Source organism: Microchirus variegatus (assembly GCF_963457635.1).
Source record: "Microchirus variegatus genome assembly, chromosome: 6".
NCBI lineage: Eukaryota > Metazoa > Chordata > Actinopteri > Pleuronectiformes > Soleidae > Microchirus > Microchirus variegatus.
In genome coordinates, this window is record NC_139807.1 from 32956382 (window position 1) to 32983466 (window position 27085).

The 27085-nt window shown below is 43.3% G+C and overlaps 1 protein-coding gene across 1 annotated transcript in view; it reads right to left on the minus strand.

Moving 5' to 3' along the window:
* Window positions 1-27085, minus strand: part of zfhx3b (zinc finger homeobox 3b) — a 90277-nt gene that overhangs the window by 2582 nt on the left and 60610 nt on the right. Inside the window, exons 5-9 of the mRNA XM_083891510.1 lie at window positions 22440-22547; window positions 11358-11497; window positions 9608-9808; window positions 6129-6255; window positions 172-5772 (exon numbers count right to left, since the gene is read on the minus strand). Of these exons, the coding sequence (XP_083747636.1) occupies window positions 172-5772; window positions 6129-6255; window positions 9608-9808; window positions 11358-11497; window positions 22440-22547 (6177 nt within the window). The remainder of the gene's footprint in view (window positions 1-171; window positions 5773-6128; window positions 6256-9607; window positions 9809-11357; window positions 11498-22439; window positions 22548-27085) is intronic.

Below are 27085 nucleotides of genomic sequence, written 5' to 3' on the forward strand. Positions count from 1 at the left end.
AATAGGCATACTTTTTGATGAGTGAACAAACTACTCAGGTTATCTAGTTACACATTTTTAAATATGTATCCCATGGTAGACTGCTTCATAAAGAGATAACAGTGAACAAATCAACAGAAACATTTGCAAGTATGCATAGGGGTAAAGGGTTTGTGCAAGGTGATGACGTACCTGAATTAGACGAGTTAAAGCTGGAAAGAGAGGGGCTGCCAACTCCTGGCAAAAGGACCGGTGGGATGCCTTGCAGATTTGAATAGGCTGACTGGAGATTCAGAGCCTGCATGGCCGGGTTATCAAACAATCCCTGCTGCTGCATGGCCTGCTGCTGTGCCAGTCCTAAAACCTCATTGGCCTTCTTAATGCGATCCATCTCTTGTTGGGCCATAAGCTGGCGGACAGTGGCGGGGTCAAAGTATTCTTTTTCCTTATCGATCTGGCTGCCAATGGTGTCTTTTACTTTGGAGATATGTTGCACGGAGAAAATGTGATCACGAACAGAGAGGCGAGCACTGTACTTGACACCGCACAAAGTGCATTCAGTCCTCGGCCCCTCGTACGATGTGTGATTTATTCCAAAGTGCTTGGCCATGTTGAGCTTCGCCTTTTTCTCCTTGGCACGGGCATTTTGAAACCACACCTGAACCACTCTCTTTGGGAGACCAATGTCATTACCAAGTACCTCACATTCCAGCATAGTGGGAGTCCTGTAGTCGTTAAAACAGGATTTCAACACCTTCAGCTGGAGGTTCGTCATCTGGGTTCGAAAGCGCTTTTGTCCAGGTCGATCTCCACTGTCGATGCTCCTGGTACCCGAGGCTCCAGGGCTTGGTGAGCAGGGGTCAGCCATGCTGGATGTCTCGCTGTGGTCAATTATATGTTCATTTTCATATTCCTTAGCATAATAGCTTGTTGCGGGGCTTACAAGCCCCGAGGACATCTGGTCATCATTTTCAAGGTTGGGGACTGAGCCTCCAGACTTAGACAGGTAATCACCACTATTGTGGCTGTGCTTTGCATCAGCACTGTCATTATCAGCATTAGCCTCATCACCAGTGGTCGTATCTGTGATTGCCGTATTCACAGACGAACAGTCGTCATTATCCAGTTTGCTCGGATCAAAGCTGAGGTTCACAGCGGACATGGCTGCACTCTCAAAATCTTCCATTCCCTCCACCTTAATGGATGAAGGGCTCAGTAGAGCCCTGGGAGACAAATCCATGCCTTTGTTCACTGGTGACATAGAAGAGCTTTGTCCATCACTGTTTGCAGAGGCCACTTGAGAGTAACTCGATGTTTCTAGAGCATCCATTTTTATTTGCATACCCTCCTGCTCAGCGAGACTTAAATTATATCCGGCACGTTTAGCTTCATGCCAGTGACGAGAGCGAATGTGAGCCTCGAGTGCTGTTTTTGCTTTGAACAGAGCTCGACAGAAAGGGCACCTACGATGAGCATGAGCTGGCCCAACTGCTCTAAACTGACCTTTGCGCTCTCTCGCTCTGGTATTCTGGAACCAGACTTGCACTACTCTCTTTTTTAAGCCCACTTCATGAGCAATGTGGTCGAGCATTTTGCGCGTGGGGTTTGAATCTAATAAATACTTCTGATAAAGGACCTCGAGCTGCTCGGGTGTGATGGTGGTTCTGAGCCGCTTATCTCTCTGTGGCTCTTCTCCACTGTTTGTGCTGTCGTTCTCTCCTGGACTGGTGCCGGCTTTCTCCTCTAGCTTCCTCTTCAGGGAGTTCATGGTGGACGTGGGGGTGGACGGAGAGGTGGCAGAGCTACTCGGGATCTGGGGCATTGCCCCAGAGAGTAGCTGACTCGCCAGGAGAGGATTGCTGGGATCAAATAGCATGAAAGGCATGTCAAGTGGACGATCGAGAAACTGAGGGTGGATGAATTGGTTCTGCACAGAGAGGAAGTGTAACTGCTGATGTTCCTGCCAGTGCTCAAAAGAGGGGAAGCCAATCTTACACTGCTCACACTGGTAAGGGATCATCTGTTGTGCTAGTTGTGTGGCAGAGGTCAAGTGTTGATTGAGGCTCATGTGAGAACTTTGTGACGTGGATTGGCTCGTCTGAGCGGCCGAGGGACCACATTGTTGTTGTTGCTGCTGAGAGAAGGAAGAGGATGAATGCTTGATGGACTTGGAAGATGTTTGAACCTTCTCCTCTCTCTGAGGTCTATGGTGGTGGGCCTCAGACTGTGGTTGATGCACAATCTCCTGCTTAATAGAGGTTTGGGTGCAGATTTCTCGTGGATCAGCAGAGATTTCTGGTAACTGCTTGGGCTTCTCATCGTAGAGATTTGAGGTGGACGCTGGCGACGCCTCCTCTTTCTCAGCGGATGAGAGGTGTGAGAACGCTGACGTGGAGGGTGGGAGTGGGCAGAGGCTTGAAGAAGAGGGCATTGGGGTGTGACAGGAAGACCCAGAGGGAGTGTAGCATTCATTGGAAAGATCTACTGAGTCCTCATTTTGGCTGTCAGACTGTCCATCCTCGTCTTCATCTTTGTAACACAGCTTCTTTTGGTGTTTTATTAGATCAAATATGCGCTGGAACACCAGACTGCATTTCTTGCACTGGTAGTTCAGATTTGTGGTGCGAATATAGCGGTCATTTGACAATTCTCGTCTTTCACCGTCTTTGCTCCCTTCGCCCTGGTTTTCATAATTCTTCCTGGCCTTCTGGCGAGCATTTTGGAACCACACAACAATGACACGTGTGGGGAGGCCCAAAAGGTTCGACAGCTGTTCAAATTCATCATCTTTAGGATAAGCATTGGCATCGAAGAAGTCTTGTAGCACTCTCAGCTGGTAATCAGTGAACCTCGTCCTGGACGATCTCTTACTGCCATAATATTCTTGTTTTTGAGGTTCAGGGGAAGGAGGTTTCGAGTCAATTTTGACTTCTTCTAGAGTTGTTATTGGTGGATTATTAAAATTGTACGGAGAGTCTTTGTTGCGTTGCCGTTCTTTAAAAAGGGTATTTCTGAACCAGTGTTTAATGACTTTTTGTGGCAGTCCTGACTTGTCTGCCATCTCTTTAATCTGCTCCTCATTAGGTGAATTGTTGATGTCAAAGTACTGTCTCAGGACCCTCAGCTGGTCGTCTGTGATGCGCGTCCGTGGCCTCTTGTTCTGCTGCTGCTGCTGCAGCATGGCGGGCGTGAGCTGCTGCTGATACAGCTGGGCCAGGTCTGCGGCCAGATTTGACTCAACGGACGATAACTGAGGGGTCAAATGGGCGGGCAAAGACTGAAGAGACATCGACTGCATCGACTGCATCATCAGCGGTGAGAAGAGTGGCAGATCCATTGGCATGGGAATTTGTGCCATTTGAACTTGTGGCTGTGGTGGTGGAGGTACAGTCGGAGGTGTGAGTGAGGCAGCAGACACTGGGATGTTTGGTGTGGGAGCTCTTTGGGGCGGAGGAGGGGGTGGCGGAGGCGGAGGAGGTGGGGCAGGAGCAGGAGCAGCCTCTGGTGTTGGCGGCCTTAGTGGATAGAGTTTATCGTAATGCTCTCTGTATTCCTTTGCAAACCTCTCAAGGAATCGAAATGGAAAGAAAGCCTGATGGATGTGCTCCTGGTGGCTCTTTAGAATCAGTATGTTTGAAAACAGCTTGCCACAGGCTTCACATTCCAGTTTCTCCAATCCCTCAATGGGGTCCACCACTCTTGTTATCCCACCTGGACCACTTGATCCCGTAGGTCCGGCATTTTTCTTCTGAGCTTTCTGTTTGTTTTCATTGTACTGAATGACTAACTCAAACCCAAAATTTTCCAGCAAGGCTTTGGTTGCATTACCTCGAGCATCCGAGGCGATCCTTGGCGGAGGCAATCCAGAATCATGGTTTATGTTAATTGAAATATGCTGAATGTCCTTCTTTTCTTTGAGCTTGTTGTCCATAGAATCCCTGTTAACATATTCCTCATTTTTTCCAGTCATTTCCTTCTCTCTTTGTATTTCTTTGTCTTTCTCATTGTGAGAGGACGGAGGCTTATGTTTTTTTTCAGCCTGTTGGAGAATAGCTGCACTCTGCTGCAGCAATGCCATCTGAGTCTGAGAGTGAGACTGCTGTTGCTGCTGCTGCTGCTGCTGTTGCTGAAGCTGTTGCTGCTGTTGTTGATGTTGCTGCTGAAGGTGGTGGTGCACCAACTGCTGCTGCAGACAACTCTGCTGGGCTTGCTGCGCTGAGTTTTTCAGATCTTCCAGTCGTGAGGCAGTGGAGGATCCTGCGAGGCCAAGTGCTGAGTTACTAATGTTGATTTCTGGGTTCAGCTGGAATTCTGCTCCAGGGATGTAGAAAGGGAAGAGCAATTGCTGTTGTTGCAGGGGTAGAAGTGCCTCAGCTGTCATTGGGAAGTGCTGCAGAAGTGCTGGGTTGAATAGCTGCGATTGTAATAGAGCAGCCTGCTGCTGAAGCTCTTGCTGAAGCTGAGCTTGAGCTTGGGCTTGAGCTTGAGCCAACTGCTGCTGTTGTTGTTGCTGTTGCTGCTGAAGTTGTTGTTGCTGTTGCTGCTGCTGTTGCTGCTGTTGTTGCTGTTGCTGTTGCTGTTGTTGCTGCTGTTGCTGCTGACCCCTTGCTGACAGCATATCTGCAAATGTAGACTTTTTAACCTCATGGTTCTCGGATGGTGAAGAACGACAGCTCACTGATGAATTTCCCAGGCTTTCGATAGAATGACTCTGGCTTTTATGGTTTCCGCCGTGAATACTTTGCGTTGTTTGAGACCCAGAAGAGCTGTGGTTGGTTGAGCTTGTACTTGAGTTAGTCGCTGGGTTTGGACTTGGTGTAGAAGTTAATCCAGGAGTACTTGCAATGGTAGTAATCCCTCCTGCTGCTTCAAGTTTGGCTGCCCTAGCTTTAGTCTGGTGTAGAACAGAGCGCATGTGGATTTCCAGAGTGGAACTCTGGCTATATGCCACGTTACAAGTGCTGCATTTAAATGGCTTGTTGTCAGGGCTGTTAGTCGGCTCAGGTTGACCAGTAGTGGACTCCTGAAGAGCCCTCTTCACCTTGTGTAAGTGGGAGACAGAGTTGTAGTGAACCAGAAGAATGTTCTTCTGTGTAAAAGACTCTTTGCACACAGTACACTTGAAAGGACGAGATGGATCCAAAAACTTCTCCATTGTAAAGTTGGGGCCTTTTCTGAATGGCAAAGCACGTTTAGGTTCAGATCCAAAGTCTTCCTGCAGTGAGCCAGAGTCGCTGCCTGTTGGACTTTGTTTTTCTTCAGGGTCGCTTTCATCTCCCTCTTTGTCATCTTCTCCCAGACTTCCGTGCTCCTCACCCAGCGATGGGTCACTCATGACCATGATATCTCCATTCATCAATAAGCCCCCATAAAGCTGCTGGATATCAGCTTCACTGAGCTCCAGGTGGCTGGTTTCTAAGTGTTTCTTCAAGGCCTGCAGGGTTCTGAAGCTTCGCTGGCAAAGGCAGCACATGGTAGCTGCCCTGATCACATGGTACTGGGAATGAAGCTGTAGTTTCTCCACGGTCTTGAAGGCCAGGCTGCATTGGTTACAGCGGTACTTGTAGACATGGCGATCTGAAACTGGCAACTGGGGCCTTTTGTTGTGAACCTCATTGAAGTGCAACTGGAGGGAGTTGGAGGACTTAAACACTTGATTACAGCCTTTCTTCCAGCACAGGAATCCTGTGGCATCTTCCCTCTCTGGCTGTTGATCCTCGAGAGGTGACTTGCGAGCTTCGGTTATTTCCGTAGGGAACGATGCCCCCTTCCCTGGATCAGCATCTGATGCATCTGTGAATAAATATGACAAAAATAATAGAATTAAGTGCCTAAATTTTCACAGAGAAAAAAAAAGATAAAATACACCAAGCAATAGGGATGTGAGGAAAAAAATAGAAAACCAATGAGTAATAACAACATAATACCAATTATAGTACACGTTTTCTCGTTGTGATTGAAGGCCTCAGTATAAAAAAGTGCTTTTGTCCTTCATTACAGAACAATGTAATGAAACAGTTACCAGCACATTACATGTATAATATCAAAATACCTGAATAATAATAATAATTATTATTTATTTAAGTAATAAATATGCAGCACTATTTCTTTTAAATTACCCTCACATTCCGACAGTGTCAGACTCTCACCAGCTTGTTTCTTTGTGTCTTCAGAGTTTTGAGAATTGTCTGTGGCGTGAGTGGCGCTCTGGGACTCCCTGTCTGGACTCGGTACAGGTATGAACATGGATGCTGGCAGTACTTCAGTTGCTGTCACCTGGAAAAAAACAAAACACAAAAGGACGCTTGGCGTTAATTAACTTGCTGAGAGACGATGCTTTATTTCGGTCAAATTCCTGGAAAACTACAGACACGAGGAAGAGGATACACGGAGTAGTCGCCAAGAAGGTGGTTAAACAGATCAGTCATTTGAGTCAAAATGACAGTTTTATACAGCAGTAAGGACATTATTAAACAGAATTAAAGCAATTAATCCCTCAATAAGAACATGTGGTTACACATAATCAGAGCCTCATGATTGACTTTGCACTGAATGTCATCACATCAGATGATGCTCCTAATGTCATATGGTACCTTGATTGTTGAAACCTTTATTTAGGAACAAACTAGGACTATTGAAAAGTCTTGCTATTGCAATAATGAAATAATGGAAACTGTGGTGAAAAAATCAGAACATTTTCATTGCTGATTTTATTTATTTTATTCATATTAAATAAGAAAATGTACTTTTTTAAGTAGAACATTTCAAGGATGAATAATTATTGATTGAACAAGGACATCAGTGGAGCTGCGGCTGTGAGTGCTCTTAAAACGTTGAGGTCAAGTATAATGTGTTCATGACAGTAACCTCTGTTTATTTCTGCTTCTTCTTATTATTATTCTGTTTCCCATGCCCAAAACTCACCAGCTCACACTGGGATCTTGTCTTTTAAATTTTCCTTCAGGTAAATTCATCTCCACTATTTACCTTTTCTGTTTTGTAATATAATTTAAATTTGGACACTTTAAAGACACTTCGCCTTTCATTCTTAGGTAAAGGGATAGAGTTTATACAATTAAAGGCTATTTACCATTTACTCAAGTGACCTGAAATGAGGCAAACTGAATAGGTTGAATAACAAATAAAAGAATAAACCTTTGTGGACCAATGGTCTGGATCAATTTCACTGTCTCTGAAAAGTCTCAGATCAAACTTGTGACCTTTATGTCTGACGCTTTGGTTAATCTACCATATGCTCTCTAATTACTCCTCTGATAGACAGAGTGCAAAAACAGCTGGAAGTACTGTAGCGTGACATAAAGCCAATTGCCAGATCCAAACAGAGCAGCAGCAGCATCATCCTCCAGCAACGAGGGTTTCAAGGTTGACACGTCGCACACCCAACAATCCGCTTGGTTTTTGTTACCTCGCTCTCTCGCTCTCGCTCTCCTCAAAATGAGAAACGAGAGATTGATGCACAAAAAAATTACCAAGCGAACTGTTTCAAGACGACCGCTTCGACTGACAATTAGAGGAAAGAACACAGTATCCCAGGGTCACTTTTAATTTGGATGTTCTAATTGGCAAACGTGGTTCAGAGTCATTCAGCCACACATGGAAATTAATAAAGTGCAATTACTTTCATTAATCATATCTTATATAGACTGAGAATGAAACGCAGTGAGAGGTCGGAGAATGTGCAAATATATATATATATGCATGCATATATATTGCATTGATTATAAGGACGATATATATGGTACAGCCAGACATGAGGCACGTGGGGCAGAGAGGAGCGGCAGCAAAGACAATAGGTGGATGGAGGGTGGATGAGTGAATGCATCATTACGCGTGCTTGACAAGAAATAAAAGTCACCTATTTCAGAATTAATTACACTTCTCTCCTTAGACACGTGAAAGGGATGAAGTACCTTTCCATCTGCATTCAGCAGTTATAAAGAAAAGGTGCTGCTTTAATGCGTGTTATATTACCTCTGTTCTATCACAATACTCTCATAGTGGTTCAGTACATTACAACCTCCTATAAAAGAAATAAATATTGCCGTCTACCATACTAATGCGCTTGCCATTTACTTTCTAGATGGGGGATGAAGATGGCGAGGCAGCGACAGAGAGAGAGAGCCATGTTTTATTCGCAGATTGTCCAGCAAGCTATTTAGCTTCACAGGGTAGAACAGAACAAAGATTTGCTCAGTGATTTACAAGAAAAGAGGGCAAATAAAATTTTATTCCCCCTTGATGAGCATTAAAGGAAGCAAGTAAAGTATTCTCTTATGGCAGAAACGGGTGCACTCGTGCATCGCAGCTGATTTAAATCTAACTGTAGGACATGAAACTCAACACGTCACGTGATTCAAGCTGAAAGCGCAACTTTACATAACTGTGTTGTTTTATCCACCGTCAAACGTCGTCTTTAAGAGAGTTGATTTCACGCGACATGAGGAGAATGATGCCATTATTCTGCTAATTAAACCCTGAGTAATCTGTGTTACGCTTCTTTCGCCTTATTCATAACAAAAGGCTTTGTTTTGACTGGTGCACAGGTGATCGCAGACATGGCAAGAGTGTCAGTGTGATAATAAATGAACTGGGAGCAAAGAGATCTGCTCATCTTGAAATATAAAAAAAAATAAAAACACCTCTTCAAGACGCTTTAACAGTGGCTGCATTAAGACAATTAAAAAAAAGGGGCGAAAATATGCATCTTAAAAAGCACCAATTTATTCCAAGGAGCCGATGGGATCGCCTGCAGCCATTTTAAAATGAATAGGATTCTTTGTGTATGATGAAGAACTGAATGTTGGCAATTTAGGAGCAAAGACAGGAATGATAATTGTACCCACAGCTCAGCTTCTCCAGGGCGACGGAGCGATAACGTCTGAGTGCCTCACGTTCTTGGCGTTTGCTGAATCTTTACACTGGATCCTCGCTCTGACCCACTCTCTACGATCTCCCTGACTGTTGCTGTGTATAAATGTGTGGCTAAATGCTGAAAACCTAAAGAACAAAACAGCTTCCACTGACTTTGGTTTCTAAAAAATAATGACACATAAGACACAGATGGAGAAGTTTTATTGTATTGTATTGTATTGTTTATCTGTATGGTCTGATTATGAGCAGCATAACTGCAAAGTTTAAGAGTGGATTTTGATGAAATTTCCTGAGGATGCAGGTTGTGGTTCAGTGAAGACGTGAGAAGATCAGTCGCGTTGATATGAACACGATTCACCTTTTTGACACTGAGGGAAAGAGAGGTTTGCCCTCTTTCGTTTGTTTTATAATTGTCCTTTTTTTTTCTCCGTCCTCAGGTCTTTCTCGGAAAAGAGATCTTAATCTCAATGTGACTGTAAGACTGAATAAAAAATTACCTCAACGGTCCATAATTTCATCTACTGTGGTATTTCTGTCAAATGTTATTTGACTAACAAACTGTGGAGAACGCATTAGCCTGAATACGTCTGTGTTTCAATTGCTATGGGACGACGTTACTACTTTAAACAGTGTGTAGTAAATCTGATATAAAACCAGAGTCAGGTGACCTTGAAAGATGCATTGAAATTGGAAAAATGAAAACTGGACAAACACACACACACATCAGAGCACTTACTGTGGCGATAAGCTTGTCCACGCAGTCGGGCGCCACACTGTGGAGGTGTGTGAGGTGGAACTGCAGGTGGACCTTGTTGTTGAGCATGTCCTGGCACAGCGGGCAGCGGAGCATGGGCTGGACAGAGTGCTGCGTCATCACGTGCATTCTGAGACGATTCAGATCCGTGTTGGTGAACTTGCAGTAGGGGCACTGGTACATCTGAGCGGAGGGCGAGGACAGAAACACAGGAAGGGTCAGGGGGGGCAGATTCACACGGGGGTTAACGGGGGTGACATGGGTGTGGCGGCGGGTGAAGAAGGAGCTGCAGGTTCAGGGGAAAGAGTGCCGAGTTCTCCCTCCTCACTCCGTCCCTCTGATCACACACAAGTGTCTAATACTGAGAACCCCAGAGTCTTGGCAACCACTTCAAAGTGTTCTCATCTGTCAAATACTATATTGATTTTCCACCTTACACACAATTAGCAGTGCAAGTGCAGCAAGAAAGGCTCAAATAATTTTGAGATCAGATCTGGAGGGGAAAAAAAAATCCTTCATATAACTAAATAACCAAATATCATTAAAGCACATTTTTACATTTTAATTTTAATTAATGAGTAAGTTGTAGGCTCGGTAATTGAGTGTAAGATAGAACTATTGCTTCAAAGAGTTAAAGGAACACTGTGTATTATTTATGGGTTTATATGACCCAAAATCCACCTTTGTATACATATAGGGTGAATTCCAATTCCTTGCTTAACCCTCAATCTCAAAAATGTTCTCCCTCTAGTGCAAGTGCTGTCCCGATTCTCAGAAAAATTAAGTTGAGGCCAAGTTTAAGGGCTGTATCGCCCTCAATGTTGAGATTTTCCGAGACCACCCTTGGGAGCAAGGGCTACCCAGAATGCATTGCGTGTTTTCACATAAGAAAGAAGTATGAAGTATTTTCTTTGTTAATAGAGATATAAAAATGATCTTAGTTTAGGCCCATATTATGGATTACTGACGTCATTGTTGCCTAACATTTATTTTTATTTGACCATCTTTTGTCAATAGTCGGCCGGTGTGGTTTACTTTTCAATAAGTCGTGGTGTGTGGTAACTGTCAGCTGAATATTTGTATGAGTATCATCTTATAACTAACTGACAACCTAATAACTTGACTGACAAACGGATCAGAATAAATAATCCTGACGTAAATGTCTTCTTCTTCTTCTTTTTTGGAGTTGACAGACTGGACGCGCCTTTGGCGTTATTCTGCCCCCTACAGTCTGAAGACGTATCTGCATTTAAGGGGTGTCCCATTTCCAAGTGACAAAATAACCCTCAACACTTGGTTTTGAGGCCAGTTAAGATTAAGGGTTAAGATAGGAATTGGAATTGGCCCTTTATGTGCTCCTGCATTGTCTAGTCGCTGTATAATAGTTTCGTAGTGTTTCGCTGTTGCGTTGCCGCGATGCCATGTTTCTACGGGAGCCTGTAAGGACAAACCCGAGAGAACAAATCGAGCGCCTAGACGAGACTGAGGGCGGATCTTTTTACGCGTTTAGAATTGAGGAGCACACGTGTTTTACAGCGGATAAAGGAACACCAGTACCTGAGCGTACGCCCGCACCATGGAGAAAGACGACGAGGACGACATTTGACCCGCTGAGAACACCGTAGCTGTTGTAAATTTCAGCCTCTCCTCTAGATGTCACTATAAACGACTTACTTCACCTTTAAGTGTCTTTAATGAACATGTGATGAAGGCACCAGCGTTTCCCACTCACCTGCTCAGCAGCAGCAGTCTTTTCAGTCGTCCTGGGACGCTTCGGGGAAAGAGGGCTCTCTGACGTCTCCGACCGGGACGAGGGCCTTTTGGAGGGGATTGGGGACTCGGCCTGGTGCCGTTCCAGGTGACTGGACAATGCTGCACATTGACACACAAAGACGAGAGAGAAGAGCAGACGAGAGACGAGGTGAGGACTTGAGAGGCCTGAGAGGAGGTCGGTCAATAACTCCGGATAAAAGGGCTCTGGAATGTCTTTTACATAACTGCATTTTATAGGAAATGGGCAGAGTGTCTCCCATGCCGCTGCACGGCCAATATGGCTGCTCAGGATATCATGCAACACTATAAACAGGTAATACAAATATTAGTTTGCCACAGGGTGCAGCTTTGGGTTTCACACCGCCGCATATTTTCGGTCCACATGAGACAAGGTACACAAACATGTCCAGACCTCGTGGTACAGTAAGGAGGGTAAAGAGAAACACAATTTGTGGCTGTAATTATGTTTCCTCAGCTGTGCTTAATCTGTGCTTTTATGCGTTTATGGCTCGTCGTGTTTCACGCACATTTGACGCATAAAATGTCAACCAATTTACAGCGTTTTCGCGCCGAAGTTCGCGAGTTCATTCAATTGAAACAAAAATTGATTGTGTGATTAAAATGATCCCGATGATCTTCTGCATTCGACTATAATGATCGTGTCCTTGTCGCAAATCTACAACAGTGGCTGAGGTGAATGTCGCGGGGGTTTAAGCAACAGTTCTGCCTCACTAGAATTTTGATTTGAATAAAACTGATCGGGAAACAAACAGGGATCAGGAGAGAGAAATATTCTTTTTAAATCAAGGAGAGTCTTCAATTTATTCCTCAGCTCTGTTTGTTTCCATAAGCGGTCGATGCCTCTGTCTGACCTGCACTTCTCTGAGCAGCTAAGCCTTCTCCTGTGTGTTGTAGTTCTGTGCAAGTGGACTGTGACAAAGGAAAATAGTACAGTGAGATTAGAAAACCTTTTTTTTTTTTTTCGAAAACCCCAGAGCAAATCTCCCTATTTCCTCAAAGCTCGGTTGCATATACGACAACAGGCTTTCAGTTAACTCTGGGATTTCCGAGACATAAAACATGTCACTGGGCTCAAAGATGGCATCAGACTGATGATTTGTCATAACAGGCATATTCTCGAGGAAATAGCTGTTCTTTGGTGCTCAGTCTGTGGAAAGTACCCCACCTAGTACTCCACCTTTTTCTCTAATTCACACAATTAATGCACATTTTTAATGCACATTATTATATATTTCATATGTGCAGGGACGACAGATCGTGCTAACTCATTTATAAATGTTTTTTTTTTCTGCAAAAAATCTCTTTCTCTCTTTCAATCTCCTCCACACCTACTCCAATCAGCTCTAACCTACAACTTGCCCTTTATTTTCTAAACTACAGTGAGATCTCAGTAAAATAATGTCCATTTTTAGCAGTTAAAGGTGGATTTTATGTAATATATCTAAATCAACTGGCCATAAAATCCTCATAATATGTTCTCCACCTTTTTCTCTAATTCACACAATTAATGCACATTTTTAATGCACATTATTATATATTTCATATCTGCAGAGACGACAGATCGTGCCAACTAATTTATAAATGTTTTGCCTTGTGGGGAAAGAAAAGAAACCTGCGGTGAGTCGAGGTTCACAGAGGAGCTGAGTCCACATGGAGCTGCAGTCACAACACACTTTGTCACCGACGGAAAGAATTCACTGTGAAACTTAAGGAGGCGTCTCGCTCACCTCTAACAAGCCCATAAAGAGTTAAATTTGGCCTGATTTCTACAGTCCTGGAAGGGCAAATTGAGAACAGAGGGCATGATCGGTAAGGGAGGGGGGCCGGTTCGGTGGTTGGGGGGTCAGGTTAAACAGCGCTGACCAACGCTCCTGCACCAGACATTAAAATGTCACCTCCAATCAGGACGAGGGCAGTTGAGCTGATTACCCCAGTGGGGGACCTGGCTTTGGACGGAGCAGCCTGCGAGATCTCCCAGAGACACCGAGGATCAGCCGAGGAGGCTCTATTAGGGCTCAGTCACAGTCAATCCTATTAAACACATCCGCCAATAAACAAAGGGAGCGTTAAACAAAAGGAACCTCCCATTCCCTGACATTAACCTTTCAGTCATGGCACTGTCCTCGACCATCGCTGCACTTCAGCTCCACTTCAGTCCACCGCTGCTGCTCCTCCTGACCTCCTCTGGTCATGAAAACATCACCCTAAAACCTACATTCATGTGATTTTTCACACAGTAAAGGAAAACCAACTCCGATCTGTTGCCATGTGCAAATTTAACACAAACTTCACTCTCCTTTACTGACATTTCATTGCAATAATGATTCCAAAAAATCTCTTTCTCGCTTTCAATCTTCTCCACACCTACTCCAATCAGCTCTAACCTACAACCTGCCCTTTATTTTATAAACTGCTGTGATATCTCAGTAAAATAATGTCCATTTTTAGTAGTTAAAGGTGCATTATGTAATAAATCTAAAGCAACTGGCCATAAAATCCTCCTAATATGTCACAGAGACTCAGGAATAATGTTCATATAACAAACTGAACTCACCAACAACAACAGTACAGACAAAATATTTGCATTAAAAAAAAGATTTGCAGAGTTTTTGGCATGTGGCGCCACCTACCGCCGTCTACCAATCATTGCAGTCAGTAGAGTCTCAGCTGCCGCGCAACCACGGGTTGCCAGGTACGTCAGAAAACGAAGCCTAAAAGACCTCGATATTTTGAATTTGAATGTAGTAACCGTTTTTGGCCACATTCTTACATATGGCGCCTTTAAAAATTGAAATTTTTTTAAATCTTAGCAACTGAACTTGAACAAATTGCATTGTGCAAACTCACGTGCAGTTTCCATCAGTGTTGCGACTCATTTAGAAGAAGGACGCCATTTGACTAAATTTTCAGTAAAACAGTGCTGGTGCAGCCACTTCTCAGTACGGTTCATAAAGCACACACTAAGTAGACACAAGTATGCTCTCAGCTCCGTGATTAAGAGGATAAACATAATTGATTATAAGTATATTGCCATTGCACAATTACTCAATTAGCAGCCGAGAGGTGAAACGAGTGGCTGTTTACGCTAAAGCACTGGAGAGCTGCTGCTGCTGCTGCTGTAAAAAAGGGCCCAACACGGCATTCTAGATGTTTTATGTTTGTGTGTGAGTGTGAAAGAACGAGGGGGGACAGATGGGAGCTGGTTCACTCAGACACAGTCCCTCGTCACGGCCAATTAGGACTTCATAAATCTGATCAATCGCCGTCTCCTGAGAATCCTCCACCCCCGACACCGTCAGCGGCACCGTGACTAACATCCAACTACTGTATCCTGTTTTACTTTGTCAGGCGGTGATGAAAAAAAGTGACCGAAACATTGGAGAGCGGAGAGTGAAATAGAGAACAACTGCACTGTGTGTGTGTGTGTGTGCGCGCGAGCGTGTGTGTGTGTGTGTGTTACACAAACACTCTTACAGAGCGGTTTGTACTCTGGAATCAAAGCATCGACGCTCACACAGAGATACAATCTGATCAGAACATCAACTAAAATATAACCAGAGGTGGAAAAAGTGCTAAAATATTGTACTCAAGTAAAAGTACCAATACTTTGATGAAATATTACTCAAGTAGAAGTAAAAGTACTCATCTGAAAATGTACTCAAGTAGAAGTAAAAAGTATTTAATTTGAAATGCACTTTAAGTAAAAACTTAGTTACTTTGCGTGGGGTGTGAGTGTAGTAGAAATATGACAACGGCTCAGAAATCCAAAACTATTTTGGAGCTGACGCCCGGCGGGACACAGGATATGACATCACTTTTGGCCACGCCCTCTATGTTGACGCGCCAGTGCTGGTGCTAACACGTCATCGTTCGTCTGGTTCTGGTGTATATTTTCCCTCCTGTAGGTCTTCGTTGTGCTGAATTAGTACAACAGTACGAGTACACACTTGAGTCAATACGTGCTCAAGTAAAATACAAAATCCTGATTTTAAATTGTACTTAAAAAATACAAAATACACACAAAAAAAGTATTCAATACAGTAACTTGAGTAAATGTGTTTCGTTACTTTCCACCTCTGAATATAACTGTGCAAAAGGAGAAGAGTCAACAGAGTGCAGTCAAAGACCAGAAGTCGATTGATTGATTGATTGATTGATTGATTGATTGATTGATTATAAGGCTGCACATGTAGATATGTGGAGTTTAACCTCAAGGCCTAGTGAGGTTGCTATCTCGACCAAACTGTGTCCACACCTGTTGACACAATGCATGAAACGTACTGTATAAATAAATTGATCAGTGTAATAAATGTGTAATGTACTGTATGTAATTAATGAGTCCATATTGTACATATTTTGGATTAAACACAGTTTACATTGTATGCATTTTTCATCTAATATCTAATATTTTCTCTATACTTTTATGATGATATGTTTACTATTAACTGCTGTAACTCCTCACTGTGACAGGAACGGGAGCATTTCCTGCAATTACGATTGAAATCACATTTTCACTGACATAAATATCTTACACCTGAATGGTTTAGTGAACAATGCTGATCCCATTAACGCGCAGACTTCAATGGAACCCATTCTCCTCCGTCTGTGACCCTAATACGTGTCAGGAGTGTGTGACCCTGACCTCTGCAGCCTGGTCATTAAACACAGAGCTCGTCCACACACCAAACCTCTTCTGACAGATACACAGAGTGGGCTTTTGGTTGAAAGCACAAAAGGCAAAAGCAAGAGGGGAAGAAGAAGAAGAGGAAAAAAAAAAAAACTAAAAGTCAATTAGGTGATTATTAATTCATGTCCCTTTTCCGTAAACCAGAGGCTTTTGTGCTCTTGAGTCCCGTAAGTGAATTGGACTTTGGCACCTTGTCTCACCTCCCATAGCTGGACTGTATTATTCAAGGAGCAAAAGGGCTGTCAGCACACTGCAATCACCGCCCTGGAGAAAAAGATGGCTGCTGGACAGAGTGACCGACACACAGCTGCCATTAACCTACTTTGTCCTTGGGAAAGGTTATATGTATATATATATATCCTAAAATACGAATAACAACAACAAACACTGTGCAAGGAGGTGAAGGATGGGGGGAAAAATCCCGGTGTTTTTGGAAGGGGAATTCCCCTCCTACACTGATGATATGGGGTCCTCATCATCTCCTGCCCCCTCATTACCACAGTTCCTGTCTTGCCGTGGCAGCTTCGGTTCCTCCGGTTGTAAAAACATAAGCTATCATCCAGTTTGTCCAAGTCAGTGAGGCTTGGGTAGCTCCACGGTCTGTCAATCACTTTAGACTTAAACTTTAAACACACCCACAATTCCTCAGCACGGTGAAAAAACAAGGTTCCTCAGCAGAACGCGGCTCTCGTCCACATCGCTCACGGCCTCCGACTCCCCTCTCCTCACCTCTGTTCCCTCAGCAAAGCCGGCCATTAATATGGAGATGATTCAACTCCCCCCTGTGCTACAAGTCAGTCTGTTTTAATGCTATGCAAACAATACCTGGATATCGTCTCTTTCTTCTCGTTTTTTAGGCCATTTTTTAAAAAAATCTACAGCCTGAGCCAGAGCCCAGAGCAATAAGGGCCAATGCTCTATTTCATCATGTGTCTCTCTAGTAATTATTCTGCATTAATGAGGGAAGTGGAGGAAAACTAAAACCTATTACTGAAGCTACATATGAGATCGCAACTTATTATTCACAGCTAACTATGATTTAAATTCTGCTTTTAAAATGTGCAAAATAAGACAGAAGGAGTGTTGTTGAGAAAATCGAAGGACAAACAAACAAACAAACACCGGATTTATTCTTGTCCATATCTGCATTTGAGGAGCTGAGCTGCATAATATAAGAGTGTCAGAGGGCGATGCAGTCTAATGACATGATTGCAAGGCGGACCAATCCACGAGGCAGAAATGTACAGCTAGTTATTAATTAGCTGCGGCATTAATAATTTCCAGGCCAGTGAACAATAGGATGAGATGATGTTCACCTTTATAGGACGCTGAGACACACACACACAGCACTGCTGCCTGGCCATTAGACATCCTGTGGTAAAACCCATAAACACTCAGCTTTCAGGGAGTTGGCTCACAAACAAGGACAATTTATGGCCTATTATCTTCAAAGACAAAGGGAATTATAATTTGAGGGATGACAAGCACTCGAAGGACGTGATATGAATATGTAAACATTCTCGCTGCTCTGTCTGCTGATTCCTTATACTACTTAGGCTTTAAAAGCAATAACAAATCACCGCCGCACTGAACGTCTCCCAGCTGAGAGTAACAATAACATAAAGCTGAATAATTTGATTGTAACTAACCATGAGCATGTAATTTCAGCGGCGGCTACAGCTGATATTAAATCTACACATCTGCACTGTTTTATGGAGAACAATTTATAGCGTTTGTGAGTGAGCAACACCAAAGACAACACACAAAAACTGTGCAGCACCATGAAAAGTGAGCAGGCTGCAGTGTCACCGTGCTGCATCTAGGGGATGCTAATCATCAAGTTCATTAAACAGACGAAATGCACAGTAGCATCTGCAGCACAACACAGCACACCTGCATGTAAACAGCTGCATGTAGACACACACGAACACACACACACACGCACGCGCACGCACTGGAGGATACAGTAAGTTCACCCAGCTGCTGTTTCAACATTTAACTCATTGAACTGAAAACACTGCCGTTTGGAGCGAGTATTTTTTTTCTGTGTGAAGTTTTACAGTAAAAGCTCTGTTACACACAGAAACACAGAAACACAGCAACTGCACAGCTTTTTAACATCCTGTGCAGAAAAGGTCCAAAACAACAACGTGGAAGTTACTGGGTCCGGTTTTCACACATAATAATTTGCTCATTAGAAATAATTCATAGTTATTCTCACAAGTCTAGAATTTGTGGGGTTTTTTTCTGAGTCAAAGCAACACACGTGTTTAATTAGGTATATGTACAACACAAATTTGGATTTGACTTATTAAGCCCTCTATGAGAAGCAAAAACCACATATATACACACACTTATATATATATATTGGATATAATGACTATAAGAAAAGGCAGTGTTTGCACGCAGGCACTGTAAAAACCGTGTGCAGCAGCTGAGCACATGCTAAATTGGAGCCTGCACGTCACTTTTAATTGGTACTTAAAAAAATACTCCTACACACTTGTACCTGAACAACACTAACATTTAAGAGCAGGCGAGCAGAGACAAAGTCCTGGATGGAAAGTGATAATAAAGAGTAAAAAAGCTGTGGATGTGTTCACTGTGTGTCGTACGGAGCCAAGACTGTGACACGCCACGTTACATGATTTGTTCAGAACGGATGTTAAAATTAAAAATATGTTTATAACAGTGAATTATAACCAAAGTGGACAAATCTGTTTTTATCCTGCTGCACTACTTTTTCCAGCTACTTTTACATCTTTCATGTGATACCTTCCTTTTTTTTCTCTCTCTCTCTCTCTCTCTAATTATACTGTAAGTCTGTCTGATGTTCATAGGTTTTACCGGTCACAGAAGGCGGATGATCCCGCCTGAAGTATAATTCCTCACCTCCCCTGCTCCGTCTAAAATAAATTAAATGTACGGAACGAGGTACGAAAAGAATTATTTATCAAGCTAAATTTCAGAGGTACGACCCGTCCTCGCAGCAGCAGAATGGAGACGGTGTCTCCGTCCCCGTCTTCACAAAGGCTCCCCAACTTTCAATACCACCTTTTTCATACGTGCACGCCAAACATGTCGAATCACATTGTGTGCAATTGTGCAGGTGCATTAACAGCCTTCAGTCACCTTCCTATCTCCCCTATACCTGCCACCCCCTCGCCTTCCTGCCGCTGCTGCTGCTGCTGCTGCATCCCTATACATTCAGCTGCTGCATAAAATATACCACCTGCTTTAATGAAGGTGAGGATCCGGCTGTATATGCGGGAGCTCTTCTCTTTTAGGTGCGAATTAATGCATGCTTCATACTAAGCATTAAAAATGACCCTGTGAATCACTAATCACGCTGAATGATTAAAGTGCAGCTCACTGACCACGTACATTAAGGTTTTAGTATTCCTTTTCTAATGACTTTCACTGTTCTCCTGTATTTTCTTCATCCATGACATACTGCACACGTATGATAATAAACTGTGTACTCACAAAAAGTTACAGCCTGTGGGGTTGAATGCATGTGCGACATTTACATACGTCTGAATGCACGCACGTGTGCATATATGTATGAGGTATATAAATAAATAAATAAATGAAGAAAACAACAACAACAACATGCGAATAATGAAGGCGTCTCTGGTGAGACGACGCGCCACATACATATGCATTTTACAAAGGCTCCTGGTGTACCTCTAAATGATTTTAATGAATACTGAGGAGCTGTGGAACAAGAAAGAGGGAATAAGATTGACAGTGGCTTTAAAAAAGGGAAGAAGCCTTTTTTTTTTCCTGTGTTCACTAATGCCGTCTGTCTGACAGTGACTGTCATTTGTAAAGGAACAATGTGCTGCTCTGTTCCAACAGCTACATGACAGCCACGAGAAGAAATACTCCACGACTTCTAATGATGGACCTTAGAAGCGGCTCATCCTCAGACAGAGGGAGACTGAGCACCTTTCAGATAAATAACAGGTTTGCCCGCGACGAGTTTTGCACCGTATTCCAACACAGACGCCCTCCGTGTATCTGCTGTACAAACATCCTGAGTCGATCACAGGCCCAAACCGCTTCTCCTCTGTTTACCAAACACATCGCGAGGGTCTTCCTCGCTGATTTTCTACCACATAGGTTTTCTTGGATCTGTTCTAAGATTCAATTTTCAATTTTTTTGTCTTGCATTTCTATACTTTGGTATATTTAGTATTTCAAAGTGTTTACCTTAGTTTAAGATCACTCTCAAACCTAAGTTTATATTTTTAGTCTGTACATTTTCTACGTAAATTTTTATTGTAGCCTTTTTTTTTAATTATATATTATATTTCTGACACTGTTAAGTTATATATATATTTTTATTTCATTTTTACTCTATTTTTTTGTGACCAGGGAGATGTACTGTCTGTCTTAACTGAACATAACGACAATAAACCTCTTGAATCTTGAATCTAGCTTTTCTGCGCCTGCTTTGAATGGGAATTCAATTCCTCAATCCCGGAAAAAAGTTTGTGCTCCAAAAAAAAAAAAAAAGTGCGACCCTTCCGTTAAACGTCAGCCTGACTCTTGACAGCGCGGCGTTGAACCCTCCACCTCAACCCCACCCACCTTTTCACTGACATCAAACACAGCCTCAGACCTAGTTCCCTAATGCACATGCTATTTTTAACTAAGCGTTTCTAATAAGCTGCTGGGAAGCTGTAAATTTTTCATATGCAAGCACGCATTTCCTTTGTGAAAACACAGAAACACACTTATTTGGTGATTAGCGACTGACAGAGGGGAGGAAAGGAACTGAATATGCTTGTATCAAATTGCATGCCTTTCAAAAAGGAGGAATCCTAATGCAAGGAGTCGTCTTCCTGTGCACCACAGGTATGAGTGAATTATTAATCGGCCGGCTCATTTTAATGCTTTTTAAAGTGCTTTATTTTGATGTGCTAAAACATACTTTTAGCCATATTCAGTCAGGCATGCATATCATTATTTCTCCCATCAAAGACGAGTGTCGCCCTTTCAAAGAGCACAAACAACTCAGCCTCATTTAAAATAGAAGTTCGAATATCAAAGACATTTTACAAAGGCAGAGCTTCAAACACTCTGATGAAGTTTCTTTTTCTTTTTTTTTTTCCTCCCGCACTTTATAAAAAAAAAAAACTTAGGTATGCAAAAGGTCTGAATTGTTTTCCAGCTTTTGACCTGACTCGTGTAAATCAAAACATCCCGCAGTAACACAAGAAGTTAGACAAGTGAGAAGCATCTATCCAGGCCCATTACTGTTCACTGTCATTATCATCACAGATCCTCTCCACTGAATAAAGACATGTCTCAACTGCCAGCACCGCTTTCTCAGACAGCCAATGTACATAACAATGTTTTATTTACACTGAAATCTGAAGACAATCAGTCAAAAACCACTATATACATATATATAAATAGATGGAAGTTTCATTGATGGAATCACTGTCAACTTCTCTCAAATTTAAACATCTGACAGGAAACATATTTTAGCATCGAGTGCATGACTTTAGTTATGCCTTCAAAAATGATTCTTCCAACGGCAGCAGAACAACAAGAAAATTGCAAGTGGTTTAAGAAGCACAGATGCTCACAGTGCATCAGCAACGCCATCATCTCACACTGTACAAACTGTGTAGAAATAACAATCTCCAAACAGTACTGAGAGTTTAAAGCTGTGGCCCCACAACACGAAACTAAACATCAAGATGCACAATGAATCATTCAACCTGGAAACATCCTCTCATATGAAAACATCTGTCGGATCAGATCTTAAAATGTTCAAAGTGTTCACTAAGGAGCTGGAATCGGCCTTTAGCCACAGATTGTTTAGGCCTTAGGCTCCGCCCCCAAGCTCCACGAGGCCCAACCCCCTGTTTAAGGAGTCAACACCTACACCTGTAAATAAAGAGGACCACACATAGAACCACCTTCATCTGCACTGTGTGTGTGTGTGTGTGTGTGTGTGTGTGTGTGTGTGTGTGTGTGTGTGTGTGTGTGTGTGTGTGTGTGTGACACAAACAGGCCTTCCTCTCTTCATCTCCATCACCTTCACTTTCACCTCAACATTTCACCTTAATTGTATCTGATGGGATTTACTGCATGGAAACATGAAGCATGAAAGAGCAGAGCCTGTGTGAAACAGAACAGGATCCAGGGAGTTTTTTGGGGAGTTTGATGCTTTAAAGAAAAATAAATGTGTGTAAAAAAAAAATGTGTCATTCAATTACACACAAGAGTTCTCATTCAGGAGCAGGGCCACACGTGTGTTTCCTGTGAATAGTCTTCCCTTTAAAAAAAAATGTGTGGTGTAAATATTGGCCTTACCTGTCCCTTTGGTGAGCTCCTTCTCCCCCCCACTTTCTCTGTCTTTGGTTTGGTCCTCCTGGTCTGTGGTGGTCTCACTAGCAGCCTCCACATCCTCGCTCAGCTCTCCTGAAGGGGGAGGGAGGACGGGATATGTAAATCACCACGCCATCAGAATTGGTGGAAGCACTTAAAGGGACGGCGGCGGTTTTTTTCTATAGGAGCTCGCAACAATTACATTTGCTGACACACAGTTGCAAGGCTACAGCAGACAAAGAGGGCAGAATCTGCCTTCTGCTCTCTGTCCTGTGCTCTCTGACACTCACTGTGGAATTATATATATATAAAAAAAGAATTGCAGTATCAGAGAAGACCACTGCAAATGTATGATATTATTATTGTTATTAGTATTATTAACACTTGTTTTATTGTTGTGGTGTAAATATATCGATCATGTTTTTCCTATCTGTTCATGACTATAACACAAATGGTGGCATATTCTTTTTAATGTGAACATTAAAAACTGTTGGCGGGGGGGAAGCAAACTGCACACACATGTGGTTTGAAGTGGACAGATGGAAAAATAATCTGCTTCAAAAGAAAGAGCTTAGTCCAGACAAGAAGAGTCCATTCTCTTTCCCACACACACGAACACAAACTCACACATACGTTACTGTCCCCTGCTGCAATCTGCTATGGTACTTACCAACAATACAAGACTCATTTCACTTCTTCTTCTGCACTATGCTATTGCCAAAAAAAAAAATCATAAATATTTAAAACTTTCAAAGCCACAATTCATTGTATTTTTTATGCCAAGTCAAAGGCAGAAATCCCCTGTAACCGCCTTAAAAGCCTCAGCTCAATATATCAGGCCATTTAGGAGCATTGAAGTCCAAACAATGGATATCCGATAATGCCATTTGTAAGTAACACACAGAGGAAAAGATAGCAAAAACAGATAATAAAAAGGGCATCAATCTTGTTTATTTCCCTACAGTGCCCCCCTGAACATTCCCTATGCCTGTTAAGTTTGTTTAAAAGTAGCGGGACTTGCATACAAGAGCATTGATCTGACAACAGTAAACTAGGCCGCGGTCAATAGGCCCTATCAGCTATTACACAAGTCAGCTAATTCTCGGGCAAATGTACTTAAATGCTCTTTTGAAAATGCTTTCATGCTCAGGTCTCTATTCTACGAGCTATTGATATATCGACAATGCAACAACAGCTACTGTAATATCCTGCTCAAGTATTCAGCCCTGCAGTCATCACACATCCAATCTTAGCTCACCACACGACTACCCGCAGCTAAAACCACTTTTATGATGTTACATTATCCCCAACACTCACTGTTTATCCCGGGCCGTTATGAAATGTTGCATTTATTGCGTCCGGGTTCGAAGCCGTGCTTCTCTGGTATGTTGTTATCGCAGGAGCACTTCCGTGTCTGAACCACACGTCTGTTCTCACGGTCATTGATATGGAATATTAGATGGTATTAAACGGAAATACAAAAAAAAAAGCAGTATTACATTCACTCTTGCTATAAAGACCTTATCATTACTGTGAGGACAAAAGCAGGATCCTCCACGTCCTAATACTAGCAGACATTTCGTCTGTGTTCTCACTGTTTTTACATTCTGTGAACCAATGTTTAATAAAGATGTTTTTTTAAATGTCTGACTGTCTCCCGGTTAATTCAAGTGTTTCCAGGATCCCCACACCGACTACTAACATTCTGTTCTTTTATTTTTAACCGTGTTGCTATATTATGTTTCCAAGGCAACCCATCAATTCCATCCAGCGCCGCCAGTCCAACGCTGGTGAGGCAGATCTTCAACAGAGAACCAGAGAACCAGGAATCTGCTGCTGCTGCTGCTGCCGAATCCCCCCCAAAAATCCCGTCTAACTCCCGTCTGCGTAAATCTCCGCAAACGCACACAAGAGCTAAGATACTGTACAGCTGCATAGGTGCTCAGATTACAAAATAATCCTTAGATAAATTTTCACCTTGAAAATGAGGCAATGTGTCATTTCCTCGCAATGTGACACCAGTCGTGAAACTAATTCCCCACCTACACACTCACACACACACACACACACACACACACACACACACACTGTGCTTAAACATCACCGTCTCGATGCCAATCAGCGTCCTTGTTCACCCAGCCCCTAATTTCCTGAGCACACATGATGTGTTTCCCCTTTCATGTGTTTTATATATAAGTTTTTATTTAGCTGTTTAATCAACTTCTATGACACTTTTAGCACACACACACACACACACACACACAACACAGCACATCCATAATTTATGCCGAAATGAAGACATTTAATTCCAGCAGCGGCGTTCCATCTTCACGTGGCAAATGGCTTTGCCTATTTCTCGTCTCATCTCTAACGGTATTACGGAATGATTAAAGCCACGCTGACCATAATTAATGAAAGGTCACGAGTGGCCTAAGAGTAGGATGTAAATGGAAGAGACACTAAAACTGTAACCGTAGATTAATTCTGAAAATAGACACTGGAGGAAACACTCAAAGCTACGGCAGCAGGCCATTTCTAACCCAAATTTTTCGGAGATGTAAAGGACAATAGCCTGAAGGTTGTCTTCTAATTAATTGTTGTCATTAACCATTCCTAATACGATGATATGAAACAGTTCCATTAATCTAATCATGCGAGCTGAATAAGCTCATTGCCACACACACACAGATTACACACATTTGTTCCAAGCACATAAACATCAGCGTTACTCAGTCAGTGTGGACACGACATGGTTTCCTCACACACTGAAATCTGCTCACACACACACACACACACACCATCCAGACGCTCGGTCGTCCTCTCCTCTTGTGTTTTTGCCAGCGAGTGCAGAGGCTTAATCAGGCCCATAGGTGTCACTCTCTACAAGCTGGGAGAGAGCGTCTGCTCACACACATTAATGAGGTGCAGGGGGGGGGAGGGAAGGGAAGGGGGCCGAGCGAGCGGCAACAGACAGAAACACACTGGGAATGGGGGGGAAAAGAGAAGAAATATGTGCAGACGACAAAAGCAGATGCTGTGCAAGAGGCGTCCAGAGAAGATGAGACGCTGCAAACGGCAAGATTACCTTCAGATGAGAGAGAACAGGCTTCCTTTCCCCCGAAGAGCAGTGATTACACTAATGCTAATCAGACTGACAGGCACAAACGGCCCGATAAATAATTGATGGTAACCACTGCACTTTCCAGTATTCCTTCCCAGACTGTAGAGAAGAGCGGCAACAAGTAATAATAGTCACTCTAGATATCTTTCACTGGGTCAGGCTCCTCCTTCATCCTGAGCCTCCAACACAATATACTGCTGTGATGATAACTGCAGAACACAGGCCCTACCTGAGGACGCCCTCCAGTGTTCCTCAAACTGCGGTTAAAGTGCGTCGTAATGACGACAACGTGAAAAACAACACAACACGACCGGTCAACAACACCGTTGTGTCTGCGTCTCTTTGTTTGAAGAACCTGTGCAGAGGCTCACATAGAAGTTTCTTCTTCTTCTTCTTCTTCTTCTTCTTCCCAGATCTGAAGCAGGAGGAGAGAGAGGGTTGAGCTCTGCTCGTCACTTGTGCGTCTGTGCTCTCATTACTATCATTATTGTTATTGAGGCCGTTCTTATCATTTTAACCAGGGGTCTCAGGACCACACTGTAAATCAGAGGTGTGCTTCCCCTGCTTTATCCAGGCCTGGACAGCTTCCTTTTCTTTAGCTCTGCACTGTCGGATAAAAAGCAATCTTATTTCACACTTCACAGACTCTATCTCCCCCCCCCCCCCCTCTTACTTCTTCTTTTAGAACCCCCTCACCCCCCCTCACCCCCCTCCCCACCCATCATCCCTTGCACCCTTTCCTGATATCAAAGTTGCACTGACTCTGGACTGGAGGGTGCAAAATGAAAGTGACAGGAGGGTACCACGGGACAATGAGACACAGGGCCCATGCTGAGGGCTTTCATGCATTGCCTGCTCCTCATATCAGCACCTCTCTGCCCCATATGCAAGACCCCCCCCCCCCCCCCACACACACACACACACACACACACTTTTAAAAACACAACACACAGGAAAACACTCCCAGCCATTATAACCCCCCTCTACAAACACAAACACACACACAGTGTCCTCACAAGCTGCCTAAACCTAAACACAACCACCACCATCAAAACACTGCGTCAGTTCTTTTTAAATGACAGTAAATGTACAGTAAAACACACACAGCAACATATTATAATCAATGCAAATTCACCAAACTCTAGCTTGGTCACATGCACACAGATTGAAAGAGTATCTGTCTGTTTTGTTCTCATCCACGCTCTCACACTCTCTCACTCTCTCTCTCTCTCCCTCCCTCCCTCCCTCGCTCCCACACACTCTCACATTTTGCAAGTGAAGAAGAGTGAGCTACCTCGGTGCCGCTGGTCAGAGTTACATGTTAGATTCCTGACCTGTCTACGGGGGACATGCTGGCCTCTCCCTGCTGGCCCTGCTGTGACCTCAGGATCTAAATGTGAATGAATACTTTGTGTCTCCATGGGGCTGAGGGCAGGAGGGAGGAGGAGGAGGAGGAGGAGGAGGTGCAGAAGATGGAGGAGGGGTATGGGGTTAGGGCAGCTAATACCGA